The sequence below is a fragment of the Crinia signifera genome, chromosome 8 (assembly GCF_055691185.1).
Source record: "Crinia signifera chromosome 8, ASM5569118v1, whole genome shotgun sequence".
In the NCBI taxonomy this organism is placed as follows: Eukaryota; Metazoa; Chordata; class Amphibia; order Anura; family Myobatrachidae; genus Crinia; species Crinia signifera.
The window spans coordinates 114,784,824-114,803,055 of record NC_139224.1 but is presented as its reverse complement, the minus strand read 5'-3'; the positions used below and the strand labels follow the sequence as shown (position 1 = coordinate 114,803,055).

Here is an 18,232-nt window from a genome sequence, read left to right as displayed (position 1 = left end):
ATGAGGAGAGCAGGAAAGAGATTTGAATCAAGGAACCCCCTTGGTTCCACTTCAAGAAAAGAAGGAACACTCTACACTACTAACAGCATAAACAGCTAGGTAGATTTGCTTAAACAAAAGCTTATTGCTAGAATAAATTTATTATAGATGGGTATTTTGGTGGAATGTTCTCCATATTTCTCAAGTACCACAGTTTTTTTCAAATTTGAATTCAATTTTTGTTTTGCTTCCTAGCACGGCGCCACCGATTTTGATTGTATCCATCGGGTCGGAAAAATCGCGTCGATCGCATCGCATGCCAACCAAATCGCATGCGATGCGATCGACTCGATTTTTACATTGGAATCAATGTAAAATGGTCCCTGAGACCCGATTTTACATGGATTTCAATGTAAAAAGCCCCAAAACCCCCCATTTTAATACCAAACCCCCCTCATGTTTTAAATGCCCCCCATTGGTAACGCCACCCCACTATTGACGCCAACCCGAAGTGGAGAGTGCAGGTATCCGCGTCCCCTCGCAGGGCACGCTTCGCTCGCCAGGCTTCGGGCTCGGTGGCTCGCTGTGCTCGCCACACTTTATAAAATCAACTCCATGCCGACGTGGATAGAAGGGGTATGAAAAGGTCGGAGGACGCGTACCGCCACCCCTCACGGGCTCACAGCGCTCGCCACGCTTCAGGTTGGCGTCAATAGTGGGGTGGCGTTAACAATGGGGGGGGGGCATTAAACATACTTTTTAACCATATTCAATGTGAAATGGGCCATATTGGCCCATTTCACATTGTCACCTATGTAAAATCAGGTTGATCGCGTTGATTTTCACTTTAAAAATAATTTACCATTGTTCCCTATGGGAAAATCTCGATGATCGCGTCGGTCGCATCGCAGCCCCTTACTAGGGCCCGCGATGGAAGCGATCAACGTGTTTTTGTCTTTCACCGGCAAATTAGCTGGTGATTGACATAAAATCGGGTCCATTGCGTTGATTGTATGCCTTAAGTGCCTTAAACTTAAGGCATACAATCAACGAGATGGGCGCCGTGCTAGGAAACAAGTACCCAATTTTTTTGGTGAATCTAATAGGAAACATCAGTGCTGGTGGCTGTCAATCATGAAATATGTGGACAAGCAGAAGCAAATCATGTCCTTAACCTAAGGATAACATACAGATGGAGCCAATCTCATTGGAGCAGCCCCCGGTCATGTGATGATCGACAGCACCTGCCAGCCTGCGCTGCCCCGCCTCATCTGCCAGAATGGGGCGCATATGTATGAGATGCTCTTACACCCAATTCTTGGCAACAGGCCACGAGAGCGCATGAGACTCTCGGGTGTCCCCATCCATCCCCGTCCGCCGGCCACGCCCCCACAAGAGAGGCTCCATCTGTACAAACACACACTTTACTTAATTAAATATTTATTTTCAAATTTCTCAATAAGAGACTTTTGGCCTAGGGGCAGTGAAAAAAAATTCTGATATTCTAGGGCAGCGGTTCCCAAACTTTTTTTCTCTCCCGTACCCCTTGATTAGGCTTTTCACTGATGAATACCCCTCCTCTCATAAATCTGCCCCCCCCCCCCCGCATCCCTCCATGCAAAAAAAGTTTACGTGGAAGAGTAGCGGAGGAGTAGTGTGCAGTCAGTAATCGGATCCCTTGGTGTCTGGCGCTGGCTGTGTACTATCTCCGGGGGTCCCACTAACACCTGTAGGATTAATGCTGCTGATTCAATAAATTCCTCAGAAATTTGGTTAAGGTCATAAATGGCACAAGACTGTAATGCTGGGTACACACCAGAACTACCATGATCGTGCGACGATCGTGAAACGATTTCCTTTGAAATCGCACGATGGTCTCATAAATGATAGGAGTATATAAAAACACACGATCTGCACATGATAGGTACCCAGTCGAAGGCACATTGACAAATCTTTACTGCAGTAGTTAAAATCTCCAAACTGACAAATGACCGGGTGCACGCATTGGATCAGAATCGTAGTTCAAAAAGGTACTACCTGTATTCTGCTTTTTTTTTACATACAATCGGTTGTACGATGCGCCGAAATCAGGGGAATGGAGGCCAAATCGTCCTTGTGTGTACCCATACTAAGAACACAGCATTGTGAGAACTTTGTCCTTAGTCTAGTACAGCCATTCCCAAACTGTGTGCCGTGGCTCCCTGGGGTACCTCAGGACACTAGCAGGGGTGCCACGGGTTGGTGGTCCTGGACCAATGCAAATTATTTATGGTCAATTATTTATGGACAAAACCAGTGCTGGTGGCTGCCAATCATAAAATATGTGTACAAACAGAAGCACATCCTGTCCTATACCACATAACTGAACCTAATTATCACATATAAACACAATCTACTTCCTTTTATATTTTTTTTCTACATTATTTTGTTTTTTAGGCTAGGGGTTTCGGGAAAAATTCTGATACTCTAGGGAGCTGTGATTCAAAAAAGATTGGGAACCCCTGGTCTAGTAGTCAGAAACTTGTCGGCCTTGTACTCTTTTTCCAAAAGATCTTATGAGGCACTTGAGGGAGGATTTGGCCTTGGCAGAGATTGGGCTGGTTGGAACAAAAACCTGGTAATGGATGAGTGACAGTTTTGGGCAGTTTTACAGCATTTCAAAACAAATGGTCAACTCTCATTTACTCTCATACATTACCAGGTTTTTGTTCCAACCAGCCCAATCTGACAATCGATCTATAGATGTATGGCAGCCTTAACATTTTCAGTTCTCTCTACTGACAGCCAGTTGTAATCCTCTGAGCCAGAAGATTTATGAATTTTATCCAATCGGATGGCAGTGTCAGATACTTCAAGCAAATTCTAAAATCTGACTTCTTCAGTATAATCTGCTTTAGGCATCTCAAAATAGCTTGCTAGTGATCTCTGGCATGGGTAATCATGGGAAATACATCAAAACATAATGTATTATCTTTGTGCCTTGAAGCAACTTTAATTTGGGATTAAGGAGTAATTTATGTTTCAGGTGCTACGGGATATTGGGCCTTATTCTAGTTCACTCTTTCTGACAAAATCCTTCTTAGATGGACAAAACCATATGCACTGCAGGGGGGCAGATGTAAAATGTGCAGAGATAATTAGATTTGGGTGAGTTATTTTGTTTCTGTGCAGGGAAAATACTGACTGCTTTATATTTACACTGCAATATAGATCTCACTTTGAATAAAACCCCACCCAAATCTAATTCTCTCTGCACAAGTTACATCTGCCCCACCTGCAGTGCACATGGTTTTGTGCATCTAAGAAGGATTTTGTCAGAAAGAGTGAACTAGAATAAGGCCCAGAGTCACATACCAGAAAGAGGACCCTCTAAATCCTAACTTCCCCATGATCAGATCATGAGGTAGATTTACTAAAGCTTCTAAAAAGGGAAAATGGCGGTCTTGCCTTTAGCAACCAATGAAATTCCATAACTTTCTAGGAGACAATATTAAAATGTTACTATTGCACAACACTATCACATTCCTTTCGTAGAAACTTTTGCAGATCCCATTGGTGCTTTCCTAACGCAATGTTTAATTTACCTTCTTTTTTCAAACTACTTTGCATCACACATTAGAGGTATATTTATTATAGGAGAAAATTATATATAAGAGATCAATTTACTTAAGCTTCCAAAAATGAAAAGATGTGATGTTGCCCATAGCAACCAATCAGATTCGGTCTATGATTTCTCTATTGCATCCTAGACAATGACAGACAGAATCTGATTGATTGCTATGCTATAGGCAACTTTCCATCTTTTCATTTTTAGATGCTTTAGTACATTTACTATCTATTACAAGGTGCTAAATCAGGCAAGGCCAAACTATGGCCCTCCAGCTGTCGTGAAGCTACAAGTCCCATCATGCTTTGCCATAGTTTTGCTATTAGGGGATGCTAAAGCTATGGCAAGGCATGCTGGGATGTGTAGTTCCACAACAGCTGGAGGGCCACTGTTTGGCCGTGCATGTGCTAAATAGATAAAAAAATAGAATCTAATTGGTTGCTATATAAGAACAACATCCCATCTTCTATAGAACTTCCATCTTTCCTCCAAAATGTGTCTAAAAATGTATTTCCTCCCTTAGAAGCGATAATTGTAAAACAAGGTAAAACTAGTAATGCGCACTTCAATAGCCGTACTAAAATATTATCATTGTAACTGGATATTATATAATATTAATATGGTAGCGCTCTCTTTGCCATTTAATACAACAATTCTAATTTAAAACGCAGTCTTGTTTAGGTCTAAAGATCCAGCCATAGATTTTGCAGGTAACAAATTTTTTATGTATGTATCTTTAAAAGAAAATAATTTATTTATCAGCTTAGACGGGAGGGGTTTCCCATGTCGTGCCTTATCTTTGGATAGAATTTATTTCTGGAAATAATTTCTAAGCTGTAAGAGGATTGAGCCGAGAGTGTCTAGAGATCGTGTTTATGTTGCTTCCAGACACAGAGGCAGCTGCGGCCTGGAGCCTGATATCTGAGCATGTGCCGTCCATATGGTTTCTGCTTGGTCATTGCTGGGACGGTATTACGGGCACTCTGGGTGACAGCTGGCCCATCTCTTTCTCGATTACGTAAATCCAGTTCATAAAGGGATTAACATTCTTCAGCATAACCATGAAAGATCATAGTGTGAAAAGTATTCCATGCCACATTACCGCACATCATAAATATGCAGCAAAGAACATAAACCACCTGGTTGTCTGAAAGATACTATATTATTTATTATGCAACATTATCTCGCTGAAGAGGCCTCCAAATTGTGATGACCACACAGATTCATTTACATTTATTCACTATAATGGATACAGAGAGCTGATGCATTTATCTATACCAGCTCTCTTTGATTTGATGCTTCAGGAAGTGAAACAAAAGTAACTTTCTACCTTATGGGAAGCAATTGGCATATTTCACTCTGGAGACTATGTAAACTATTACTGTGGACCACTAGCATTTTACTGGAGGTCGCCAGGGGCAGATTATGAGAGGAGGGGGAATGTGTGCAGACTGTGGTCCTTATTTTGGTCGCTTTGCCCCCCCCCCGCACGTTCATATGGGGGAGAGATGTTTACCTTCTGCGGATTTCTGTGAATGTGCATACTCTGGGTGCGAACTGCTATCACCGGATATCAGCTGCCCGCCCTCTTCCCGTACAGGGAACACTCAAAGCTAAGACACTTCCAAATCATTTACTGGTCGGCAACCACCGAATGATTTGGCCCCCGCACCCAAGACAAATTGTCCATTCACAGCCATGCGGGGAACTCAACGACTGTGCGAGTGGCGGGTGGCGTTTAATCCACACGCAATGCTGTTAAATTTGCAGCATTGTGTGTGTATCAGAATAGCCTCCACTGTGTGGGCCGCCTCCCATTAGGCAGTACAGTAGACTCTGGCTTTGTGTCAGAGTTTATTGCACATGCACAGGTCTCTGGGTACTTAACTACTGCACTGTGCAAATCTACAGGACCTTTAGCATCTATCCATCAGTCAGTAGGACCTCTAGCATCTGTCTCCTCCAAGGCGGTGGCCATTTTTGGAGGGATATCTTCAGCACATTTCACATGGATGGCCAGACACATTGGAATCTGCAGAGACCATATGCCGCTGCAACTCCGTCTTTCCCAAGCCACTGCATGGGCTGCATTGCCATTGGTATGCCACTTTCTATGCAAATGCTCAAATGTGCATCCACAGTAGCAAATAATCACTTGATTACACACAGTCCTGCCATCAGAAATTTTGGGGCCCATGACTAATTTCCAGTCCGGGCCCCCCTCCCCCTCCTCACTTGACTTACCCTAACCCGGATCCTGCTCTCCATCTCCTCTTCTGCTGAGATGCAGCTCGGAGGTCCCGGAGCGCAGGCTTCTTCAACTCAATTAAAATGCAGAATTAGCTGGTGAGCCAATCAGAGCTTCTGTACCAGCAGCCACTCTAATTGGCTTCTGGAACCTGAGCTCTGATTTGCTCAAAAGCCGGTGCAGCATTTTAATTGGCCGGTGGCATCCTGGGTTTAATAAGCCTGCGCTGCAGGACCTGCTTTGTTCAGCACGGCGTAGGCAGTCGAGGGGGGGGTTTGCGGTGGGCAATATGAGCTTCCAGGGTCCTTCCAGAGGCCAGGGCCTGGAACAGATGTACCCACAGCACCCCCCTATTGGCAGCCCTGATTACACACGTCCGCATTATGTCCACCTCCAGATTAGGCTTTATGTTTCTGCTATTATCATATCAGGGGTAATTTCAGAAATCTTTGTTTGTAGTTTGTGTATTCTCTTGGCTGTTGACAACCCAACTTTATATTGCACACCAGACCTTTCCTTCGTTATCTTCATGACCGTTAACTGATTGATTATGATAATTGCTGAATTCCTTAAACTCTGCCAGGATCCTTTCAGGATTGGGTTGGGCAACTCCTGTTTTTTGTATGTAATGAAACATGGATGTAATTGCTGCAATAACAGTGTCTGGGAACTATGAACTATTCTAACAACCGAAGGGTGTGCCAGGCTGTGATGGTCAGGCCATGCTCTCCTCATGAGCAATCTTCATAAAACAGATCCAGGAACAATACAAGCAATAGCAGCAGCTAGGAAATAGTGCTGTGCAATGAAAGTCACATTGATGACAGAACATTGTCCCTGCTCTATGGTGTTTATTTTGGTGTGCTGCATATTTTCCTACTTACCATCTCTAATAGTTATGTCCAACCTTGGGACACCTCCAGTAGACTTGCAATGTTCAGCTGCGGAGCTAAAGGATTCATTTCCAGACAGTGTAATCACAATCAGATCAGGGGCAGGCAATATAAGTGCAGGCAATATAGGAGTATATAAGCAATAATAACATGATTGCATCTATTGCATAGTTATAGCTAGAGTCCGATGTTAGACATAGGCTGTAGATAACCAGCTCTGCAAGAACAGGGGTCAGGTGATGGTCGCACTTATACCAAACATACTGTACTCCAGCTTCTAGATGTACTATGCACATAATTCTGCCTGGAAATAATGATTAGCAAAGTCTCATTTGGTATTATGACATCAAATATACAGTTGTTTATTTCCAGCATAGTCCTTCAAAACATGACAAAGGCAGTATATTTTTGTGATTTCCTCCAGAAATATGGCACCACAGACATATTTCCAAAGTTAGTGTCAGATCCCGCGCCATCTCTCTATATGCATTCATTCAGTTAATGGCCGCCAGCACTCTGATTGGTGATTCTCCAGCATTCATCAATCAGCATGATGATCAGCATCAGCCCCTGCTCAAAGGCCCCTAGAATTGAGAATCCCTGATCTAGAAAAAAAAAAAAAGAGCTAAAGAAATAAATAAAACACATACAGTACACTTATGTATTTTGGGCACTTTTTACCTGATTCCAAAGAACCAGGCTAAAAAAATAGGGGGGAAGTGCCCAAATCATACTGTATGTGCCTAACCTCAGATTCTGATCCAATGCGCAGTCCAGTGAACATTGAATTGGATCCAGAGATCACAAGGGCTGCACATAGGATTTGTTGGATCTTGCAGCCCTTACATCATATGCAAAAGGCCCCTCCTCCTTCCTGGAAGTACTGCTGCTAGGGTAGATCAGAAGGCTGCCCCGACAGCAGGTGTGGTCAGTGCGGGGCATCTGGGATGCGAAAAGAGGTCCATAGGCTTCTATAAAGAAATGCCAGAAAATGCTGGTGTTACTCATTGTGGTGGAAACGTGGTGGTCCCACGATGATACACCTGAAACTGTGGTAAAAAAAACAAAACAGGGTGAGAACGTCTGCAATTGAATACCCAAGGATGGAAAACGTCCTGTTTTTTTTCAGTCAGATGAAAAACAGGACAAATTAACTAACCCCCATAATGGGTGTTCAAGGGAGATAGTGTGTGTGTAAATATATATAAATATATATATATATATATACACACACACACAATACTCCAAATGGACAAAGGCACTCAGAGGCTTGATGCTGGTGAAGAAACTGGAGGAATTTTTATTCCATAGCCTGTCTACGTTTCGGGGGTCAAGCCCCCGTCGTCAGGACACAAAGGCACAAGTTACTTGTGCCTTTGTGTCCTGCCGACGGGGGCTTGACCCCCGAAACGTAGACAGGCTATGGAATAAAAATTCCTCCAGTTTCTTCACCAGCATGAAGCCTCTGAGTGCCTTTGTCCATTTGGAGTATTGTGTATGGATGTCTGTGTGTCGACACAGGTCATCGACTCATGGCAACAGAGCAAGCCACACGGAAACGCAGCTTTTTCAGTCCTGAGTGACAGGTCCTTCTCTTGGTATATATATATATATATATATATATATATATATATATATATATATATCTTAGAGCACCTTGACAAAGGGGTTACCGCACCCCGAAACGTTGGTTTTTGCCGCACCTCAATAAATCACTGAAAGTTACCTCCGAGTGCCGCCCATTCCTGCCTATCTACACATACCCATCCGGGAGGGCACCTGGGCATGTTGAACCCCTAGGGAGAGTGCCGGGCCGCCAGAAGCGGCACTAGGGAGTTTCTATTCTCCTCTTCGGTTATCCAAGAGCAATTCTCAAACAAATCCCTGCTCCCAATGGCTGCAGGAAGTCTCTCTGGAGTTGCTGCAGCCATTGGGAGCAGGGATTTGTTTGAGAATTGCTCTTGGATAACCGAAGAGGAGAATAGAAACTCCCTGACATCTGAGATCTATTACAAACGCATGTCAGAGTGGTTGGAGACCACTACTAACGGTACACCTGAATTTTGTTGGGGTGTTTATCTCACGAACGGTGAAGGGTATCACTGTGACGTATAAACGTATTGCACTAGGGGGCGCCCATCTCATCTTCTTTTTCAGATATATATATATATATATATATATATATATATAGCTCCTGTGTTACTGTGTAATGGCAGTATTAGGCAATTATACAAAAGTGAAACAAAGCTGTAAATCTTGTATAGTTCTATCAGCCTGTGTGACTACAATATGGCTCAGCAACACTTAAGGTCCATACACACTGGACAATTATGCCCAACGTCCATCGCCACAGCAACCACCACTGTCATCGCTGAGGGGAAAGACGCTCAGTGCATACACACTTAGCGGCTCTCCCCCTCTCCGGCAATGTCAGCGGGGGGTGGACGCTGCGCTATGCAAAGCCGCTCATCTGCTGATAATACAAGCAGATGAATGGCTTTACCGGTGATGATGTGGAAGTGCGCATCATCGCCAAACCATACACACTGGGCGGATGGCACATAACATATATATATATATATATATATATATACAGTGGTCGAAGTGGGGCGGTATACGGGGGTATGGCATACCCCCACTTTAATCTGAAGATAAAAAAAAAAAGTTTTTTTTCCCCCTCAGGATGCTCTCTGATCACTCAGCAGCACATATTGTGCTTTTGTAATACCCCTGTACAACGGGGCAGTCTGGCAGGGGACGTTGATGGACAGGGGGGTGTCCGAAGGTGCGCACTATATTCACTCTTTACTTTTCCATACCCCCACTTCAAAATTTCCATACCCCCACTTCAAAATTTCCACTTCGACCACTGTATATATATATATATATATATATATATATAGACAAATGGTGGCGGCGGCACTCGAATCAATAACACAGACTGCCAGGGGTTAGCCCAACGTTTCAAGCCCTTCCGGGCCCTTTATCAAGGTGCAGAAGACTGTCTTATATATATATATATATAAAATCTAGGATCTTTGTGAATCCACTTATCACTCTGCAGTGTTGAGCACTGCTATGAAAATGAGCAGATGTAAGTGTTAAACCTTGAGGGCCCTGTTACAACTTTACCATGGGCCAAACAGTTCTATGAAGGGTGTTTACATCTCAGGATCCTCAGATGCTGAGCAGCTTTGTCTGAGGAAGCTGCTGAGGCTTTAGTCCAGTAGTCAGGGAACAGGGGTAAATTACCCCAAATGGGGTCAAAATGAAATTCCTGGGGTAATAGATGGTCATGCTGCCGAGACACAGCTGGGCATGCATATGAATCTATATGCATGCATCGCTGTGTCTTCGCAGCACGACCATCCATTGCCCCCCGGAATGTTATTTCATTGCATATAGAATCTATATATAGATTCTCTATGCATGCCTGGCTGTGTGTGTTACAGTACTGTAGTGTACAAGGACACGCATCCCTGCATAATGCCCCGGTGCCCACCTCCAAGTCCGCTCACTTCTTCAGTAGAGTCGACTAGTTGCTGCGCCATCTCGGCAGCATGCAGTCTGTACTGCCACCGCGGTGCCAAGTTTCTACGCCTGGGTATACGCTCTTGTCAAGGTATACCCATCTTGAAATACAGACACTAATAGTTGCTTGGACGTCAAATTTTCAATGTTCAAACAATTTTATAAAGCCGTGTGACATGGCGAAACGCGTCAGCGTTTGAACCCTCACAGTGATCTTGGACCTAATCCTGGTATATCCTCTTTGATTGTTTCGACTGATTTGGACCAGCCCCTTCCACCGCAATAGGAGCATTCTCCACCAGCATATGGACCAGCTCATTACACCTTTCTGGGATGCAAACAGTAGTGGAGGACTGCCTAATCACACATGGTGGACGGTAACTAAAAATGTTCTTACTTACGCAGCAAAAATACAGGGGCCCACTAGGAATGGACAGTACCTATTTCACATACCAGAATCTGTGCAGTGCATTTATCAATCCAGGCTGATTGCATTGTTTTATACTTTTTATATTATTGGTCAATTTTATATATGTTTATTAAAATGTACACACACACACACACACACACATATATATATATATATATATATATATATATATATATATATATATATATATATATATATAAAATCAGTCCAATTGTTTTGATAGGATAGTGGAGGGCTGGAGCTATCCACCAATCAGGGTGCTGATAGCTATTCACTGTATGGAGGCATATAGAGAGAAGGGTGGAACGACAGGAGGGATAAGTTATATATTTTTGAATTGGTATGTGTGAATGTGTATGTAAAGGCCCCAGTGCATTGTTTTGCCCAGGGCCTACCATGATGTTAAGACAGCCCTGATTAGATCCAATAAAAAGCAACAGGGTCTGGTCAGGGAAGATGGACTCTTCTGAGGACAAAGTATGCTTATGGTTTAAAAAAAATATATGTTTTTCATTATATATATATATATATATATATATATATATATATACATACATGTTATACTGTACTTTTCTGTATAAATCAGCTTTCCATTTGTCAACAAATTCTTCTATATAATGTTCTTTGTCCTTACACTTTTCTCTGAAAGACTGAATGCAAGACAATAACTACGCTATACAAATTGTACTAGCAGGGATAAAAAGCCCATATTGTTCCCATAGCAACAGCATTTATGTATAACTGCATACAATCAAAATGACTCATGTTAAATGCACCATGTCACAAGTGAGTTAATTATCTATTCCAGGCTTTTTATACCATATTTCAATAAAACACAGTTAATAAATAAAAGTGAAGACTAATATCTGTTTGATTGCATAATAGTCTTTGCCGACCTTTTGTGCTTTTTTGTACACATTATTACATACAGTATACAGTTACGTAAAATTGCATATTTTTTAAGCAAAAAATGAAACCTGGAATTATAACAGTCACAATTATCATTTAAAATGTTCTGGTTTAATAACCAATTTGACGGCATCTAGATTGACCATGTTATTAGGGTGACCAACTCATCCCTTTAATCCGGGACATATTAATTACACAGGTTCTGTGGCAGTTTAAAACCAGGTGAAATGGAGTATTGAGGTGTGGAAGTTTAAAACCAGGTGAAAGCCAGCCACAGAGCCTGTGTAATTAATATGTGTCCCGGATTAAAGGGATGAGTTGGTCACCCTATATGTTATGGTCGTCCACACTTAGTTGAACCCATCTAGTTACATGCCTAAAGATAGTTGACCTTGCGTCTGTCGATCACATTCCTGACGACCTAACGCTTGAGTCTAAAGGTGCCCATACACGGAGGCGATTTTGGCCGATTTCGACCAATCGGCCCGTTAAATCAGATCAAATCGCCTCTCCCTGACATGCAGTCGGGTCCGATGCGTGGTCCTGTGCGCATCGGACCCGAACAGGTGGTCAGACCGGCTAGCCGTCCGACCACCCGGCGTGGAACCTCCCTCCAGGCGGCGAGGTGGGCGGGAAGCAGGGACGCATGCGATCCATCACAGCGGAACGCATGCATCCCTGCCGCCGGGAAGGCTTTCAGGGTTTCGGGTGTCCGAACACTGCTGCGAGAAGTCGCAGCAGTGTATGGGCAACTTAACTTTTGTTACTTTCAATCTAGAGGCTGTTGACTGTCCTTAGTTGTCTAACTAGACACGTTCGACTAAGCGTGGTTTACCATAACATGGTCGATCTAGACACCTTCGATCCCTTCTGTTTGTCCACCTAGTTTGATTGACAGCTACCACCTAATTTTTTACTTTCACATGGATCATAAATAATTTGATTGGTCCAGGACTACAATCCTGTGGTGAACTTCAGTGGCACCTCTCACCCCAATACATTTATTATATTTGTTTTACCTAAATGCTCATTGCCAGGGGTTTCATGCTCGCGGCCAGGGGTTTAATGCTCATTGCCAAGGGTTACATGATCATGGGCAGGGGTTTCATGGTCATTGCAAGGAGGTGTCATGCTCATTGCCAAGAACAATATCGCTACCTGTAATCTATAACTTATGGGTATCAATATACACTACCCAGTAGGACCTCTAGCATCTACCCATCTGTCAAGTAGGACCTTTAGCATCTGTCTCCTCCAAGGCAGCCACCATTTTTGGAGGGACATTTTCAGCAGATTTCAGATGAATGGCCAGGCCCATTGGAATCTACAGAGACTATGCACCCCCCACAGTGCTGGCTCCCCCAAGCCCCTGCTTGAACTACAGTTCCATTGTTACACCACTGGTGCACCTGCAACTGCCCCACAGCACCCAGTTTGTGAACCACACACCCGCAGTTCCTGAAAGCTGGGGAAAGACAGGTTATTGTGAAAATGGGAATGGGTCATAGGGTCAGCAGAACTTAGGTTGATAGTCATTAGGTTCATCACTATAGCTCGACACTTGAAATAGGTCAACATGGTCATTAGGTTGACACAAGCATTAGGTCAACGTGAAAAAGGTTTATGTGAGTTTTTCAGGTTTTTTTGGGGGCTATGTCGACTTAAGTCAACATGGACACCATATAAGTGTACCACATCCCCTCGCATGGCTCGCTTTGCTTGTCATGCTTTGTGCACAGTGTCATGCTACGCTCGGCACACTATTATATTCTCACTCTATGCACAATTGGAGAGTAAAGTATGAGAAACCACTTTTTTTTTTTTTTAATTAGACTTTTTCTATGTCAAGTGCATTTTTTTTATTCATTCTTTAAAATATACATTCAAAGCAGCCATCTTTTTATTCTTTTAAAATGAAAGCAATAGTCACTTTCTCTACTATAAAATGTGTATAGCATGGAACTGACAATAGGTAGAGTCAAAGGGAGAAAATACTGTAAAAAAGGTAAACAACATACAATGCATGTTATGTCACGCAACAGACTCTGACTCCTTCAGGGGACTGGTGGTTTGGGCGTATTCCTGGATCCTGTATTTCATTAAATACACCATGTGTTGGCTTGATCAGCTGACTAGTTTCTCCCTTTCAGAGATGGGTTATATTCCACCTGACCAGATGCACCAATGACTGATCAGAGTGGCCTATTTAAACCTCTCACTTTCAACCTCTCATGTTCGTACAACCTACCAGGGATTCGGTATGAAATACAGACGGTCAAAATCCCGACAGCTATTGACCAATGGTCAAAATCCCGACAAGGTCAAAATCCCAACATGGTCAAAATACCGACAAGGTCAAAATACCAACATTTAAAATCCCGACAAGGTCAAAATACAGACAGGTCGCGAGGTCGACATGGGTTTTTTCACAGTTTTTTTACCTGAATGTCGACACAGTCGCTCGCTATGCTTCAGGCACACTATTTTATTCTCCCACCATGCCCTAGTGCAGTGGCAGCCAACCCTAGCCTACGAGAGCTACCAACAGTTCATATTTTCCAGACAACCTAGCTGCTGCACAGCTGCACTCATTAATCACTGACACGTTTTAAAAGATCCACAGATGGAGCTAATTAGCTCACTTGTGATTCTGTGAGGAGACCTGCAATACATGCACTGTTGGTAGCTCTCGAGGACTAGGGTTGGCTACCCCAGCCCTAGTGGATGGTAGGGCATGAAATACCACCTGTCGGCACATGTCGGGTCAAAAAACACAGAAAAACCCATGTCGACCTCGCGACCTGTCGACCGAAAGCCATGTTGACTTTTTCACCTGTGTACATTCTGTATGTCTGTATTTTGACCTTGTCTGGATTTTACATGTTAGTATTTTGACCTTGTCAGGATTTTAAATGTTGGTATTTTGACCTTGTCGGGATTTTAAACGTTGGTATTTTGACCTTGTCGGGATTTTAAATGTCGGTATTTTGACCTTGTCGGGATTTTGACCGTCGGTCAATGGTTGTCGGAATTTTGACTGCATCCCCCTACCAGTTACTGGCTCTAGTATCAGCAGTGCCAGTGAGACAGCGTCAGATTTCCCAGAGGAGTCTCTAACAAATGTGATAAATGCCTCCACAATGCCAGGGAAGTAATTTGCAGTGACTGCAGTTATCATTACAGCTGTCCTTGCTAGTCACACTTAGTACACAACAATGATATTTTCATGAAAAAAATATATCCAAAGCAAAATGGCAGCAGTGCCGCAATTATTAATATACTGGCCCCTTCACATTTCGTAAATATGTGGGTGTGTGCAAAGGAAAAAGTTCCCCCCAGTACCCCAGAGGCAAGATGATGTTTGGTTTCCACCTTCCCCCCTTCAAAAGTGTGTGTGTGTGAATGCTGTGTAGCAACGGCCTTTGGGTCAGGGTCAGACTCATTAGATCTAGCCATATGCAACATGCAGAATAAGCTCTCACCAGTGGGTCCCATCTTGGAGTCCAAGAGCAGCAGGTGCACCTTCACTTGCTGCAGTGCATGCTGAGCGTTACCAGACTGGAGCCATTCTGTTCCCTATTGCAGGTGTGCACAGGGCTACTAGGACAGAGTAGACATACCTCCCAACCTCCGGGGTCGGCAGTGTCCCACGGTGGGGGGGGGGGGGCAGTTGGGAATCCCCCCAGTCTGACAGAATAGACACTGTGTGCAGGCATTCATATGCACAGCATCTATTCACAGGCGCAGTGGACGAAAACAGGGCGTGGTCCTCAATTGCATATGCTGCGCCCTAATTGGCATACACCCTTTTCGGGTGCTTGCGAGGCTTCGCCGCGCGAGTGTCCCGCTTCACGACAAGAAAGAGTTGGGAGGTATGGAGTAGATCAACTATGCAGCAACAGCAGTGGATGTGCAGAACAGCTCCATTGGAAGAACAGCAGTCACACTTGAATACCACAGAGCCACACAGGTGGTTTTGTACATCCTGGTGCCTCATTAACGCTTGGAGCTCAGAGGTAGGTGACTCCATTGCCTCTGGGAGTTACGCTCCTGGGCGTGAGATATATATTTATACACACACACACATAAACGTTTTTCGCTTTAAAAAAATGAAAACAAAGCAAAACAGATTTTCATCTTATGAAGTCTCTGTGTTTGGTAGAGTGAAATGCAACCATGCAGCTTTCTCGCTTCACTTTGGGGACCCATAATTTAGCAAAATAAAAAAAGATCACAAATTCTAATCCATGGTGGTAAAGAGCTAAATAAACACAGGAAATAGTGTGTAATGTTATATATCGGAATCAGTGTGACGTAACATAAAAACGCACAGACAATACAATACAGTATTTGTGTACTTAACGACACAGAGCTCACAGCCTATTATAAGACAGAAAATATGTGTGTGTCACTGTACAGGCTGTCAGCAGCAGTGCCACCAGCAGTGTAAGTGCCTGCCTTTAGAGCACACCCTCCTCACATGAGCTTGTCTGGGCTGATCCATTCAGACTTGCTTCAACCCATTAAGAAACTCTTTACTTCTCTGCTCCACATTAGGATCACTCTCCAACCTACAGCTGCTCTGTTTCCTTCAGCTGTTCTGCAGTTTCACTATAGCTGGCTCAACCCTGAATGTTTTCTGTGTAACTTTGCAGGATGGAAGAAGCGGAGTTGCTGAAAGAAAGGCTCCTGGCTATAACTGTAAGTTCTCTTGTCTTGCTGTGTGACAGCTCTCAGAATTCTGTATTAGGGGTTGGATGGGAAGCACATGTGCTGTTTGTATCAAGTTCTGATGAGATGAGAGTACAAAATCAAGTTGCTATTGTGATACTTTGATATGTGAACAATTATCAGTGTAAGTGTGAAGTGTTCAGAGATATGGCTATAATAAGCCAGATATGTACAGGAGAGCCACACTACTGCTGCGTGTATGTGACTGTGGTATGTGGCCACTTCAAGGGCACTGGGTCACACTGCTGACCCCGCATTAGGAAAGATTTCCACCCATGCCAAATTACACTGATTACATTTAAAGTCCATTAGGCAGAGGCAGAACTCTGGGAGGCAATGGAGGCATCTGCCGCCGGGCTCCTGCTCCCAAGGGGGCACTTCTCCTCCCCTGCAAGTTTAAATCAGTTAATTGAAAACTGTCAATATCTCTTTTGTAATGGAGTTATGAAATATGTGTTCTCTCTTTCTATCTCATATATATATATATATATATATCACACACATGTCAGAAAATATATATAATGTAAAATTTAAGGTTGTGTGTGTGAGGGGGAGGGGGGCACCAATATTAATCTTGCCTCCGGGCAACTGGGGCAAACTTACGCCACTGCCATTAGGTGCCCAAATCCTTCTTGCTACAGCTTCTTCACAGACGTGTGTGTGTGTGTGTGTGTGTGTGTAGAATAATATATAAATATGAGCGTTATTAATGGCTTATCAGTATATACCATGCACAATAGTGTGTCACTATTCTATTACAGTGTCAGTTCTTGGTTCTGTCTGCTAAGGGCTTTGAGTTGATCAGATTAGAAGTCTGATTATAAAATGACCTGACCCTTTCTGGTAATCCCAATAAACGAATGCCCTTTACACATGGTTCAATGGGGTCTACTTCATACTTGCCTACACAGTCTATTTTTCTATTTGATTTCGATGGCGTGTATTGGGTTCGAATCGAAATCTAATGTGTTCGATGTCCATTTGATTTTTGCATACTGTATTAGGTAAATCAAATAGAAAAGTAGACCAGGGCTGCCTACCTGACCCTCTTCTTCAGGGAGAACATGCTCTGTTCCTGGACTTCCCTGGTAATGTATGATTGCCAGCACCTGTGGGAGCTAGTTAATTGATAAGAAAGGTGTGTCACCACAGGTGATGGCAATCATACATTACCAGGGAAGTCCAGGAACAGAGCATGTTCTCCCTGAAGGAGGGGGTCAGGTAGGCAACCCTGGTCTACTTTTCTATTCGATTCACCTTATATATGCAAAATCAAATGGAAATCGATCACATTAGATCTCGTTTCGACCCTGATACACTCCACCAAAATCAAATAGAAAAATAGACTTTGCATGCAAGACTATGTAAAACAGATCTGTACTATATAGTCCAAATTGAATGCATTTGCCTTGCTATGTGAGTCGATTCTGATTGAATAGCAAGGCAATCACACTGTGTGTACACCCTTCTGTGGAGGAGTAGAGAACTCCCGATCTAGAGCAGTGGTTTCCAAACTCCGTTCTGAAGGAGCACTACCAGGTTTTAAGTAAATCAATGCTTGGCCACAGGTGACTTTATTAGTACTTCAGTCTATATGATTTAACCATCTGTGCTGAGCCATGGATATCTTTAAAACCTTGAGTGTTATGCCCTTCTGCTCCACAGGAGGTTCCTGTCCTCCCTGAGCTCGCCTTATGACACCTGCATTACGGTTTGACAGATCTACAACCCCAGTACACACTGGTCAATATCTTGGCCATTTGATTAAGAAGCCGATCTGTTGATGGACGATCGACCAGCGTGTACCAGCGATCTGTCTGTTAAAAACACAAGCAATGGCTGATATATTGGTGCATTGCGCTGTGTGTATGGGCCGACTTCTGACTGCCTGTACATCTGCACCA

The 18,232-nt window shown here is 43.4% G+C and overlaps 1 protein-coding gene across 1 annotated transcript in view; it reads left to right on the top strand.

The window, feature by feature from the left end:
• Positions 1 to 16,062: 16,062 nt before the first annotated feature.
• The window catches only part of PALMD (palmdelphin), a 58,012-nt gene continuing 55,842 nt past the window's right edge, over positions 16,063 to 18,232 (top strand). Inside the window, exon 1 of the mRNA XM_083157050.1 lies at positions 16,063 to 16,298. Coding sequence (XP_083013176.1) covers positions 16,254 to 16,298 — 45 coding nt within the window. The 5' untranslated portion in view covers positions 16,063 to 16,253. The remainder of the gene's footprint in view (positions 16,299 to 18,232) is intronic.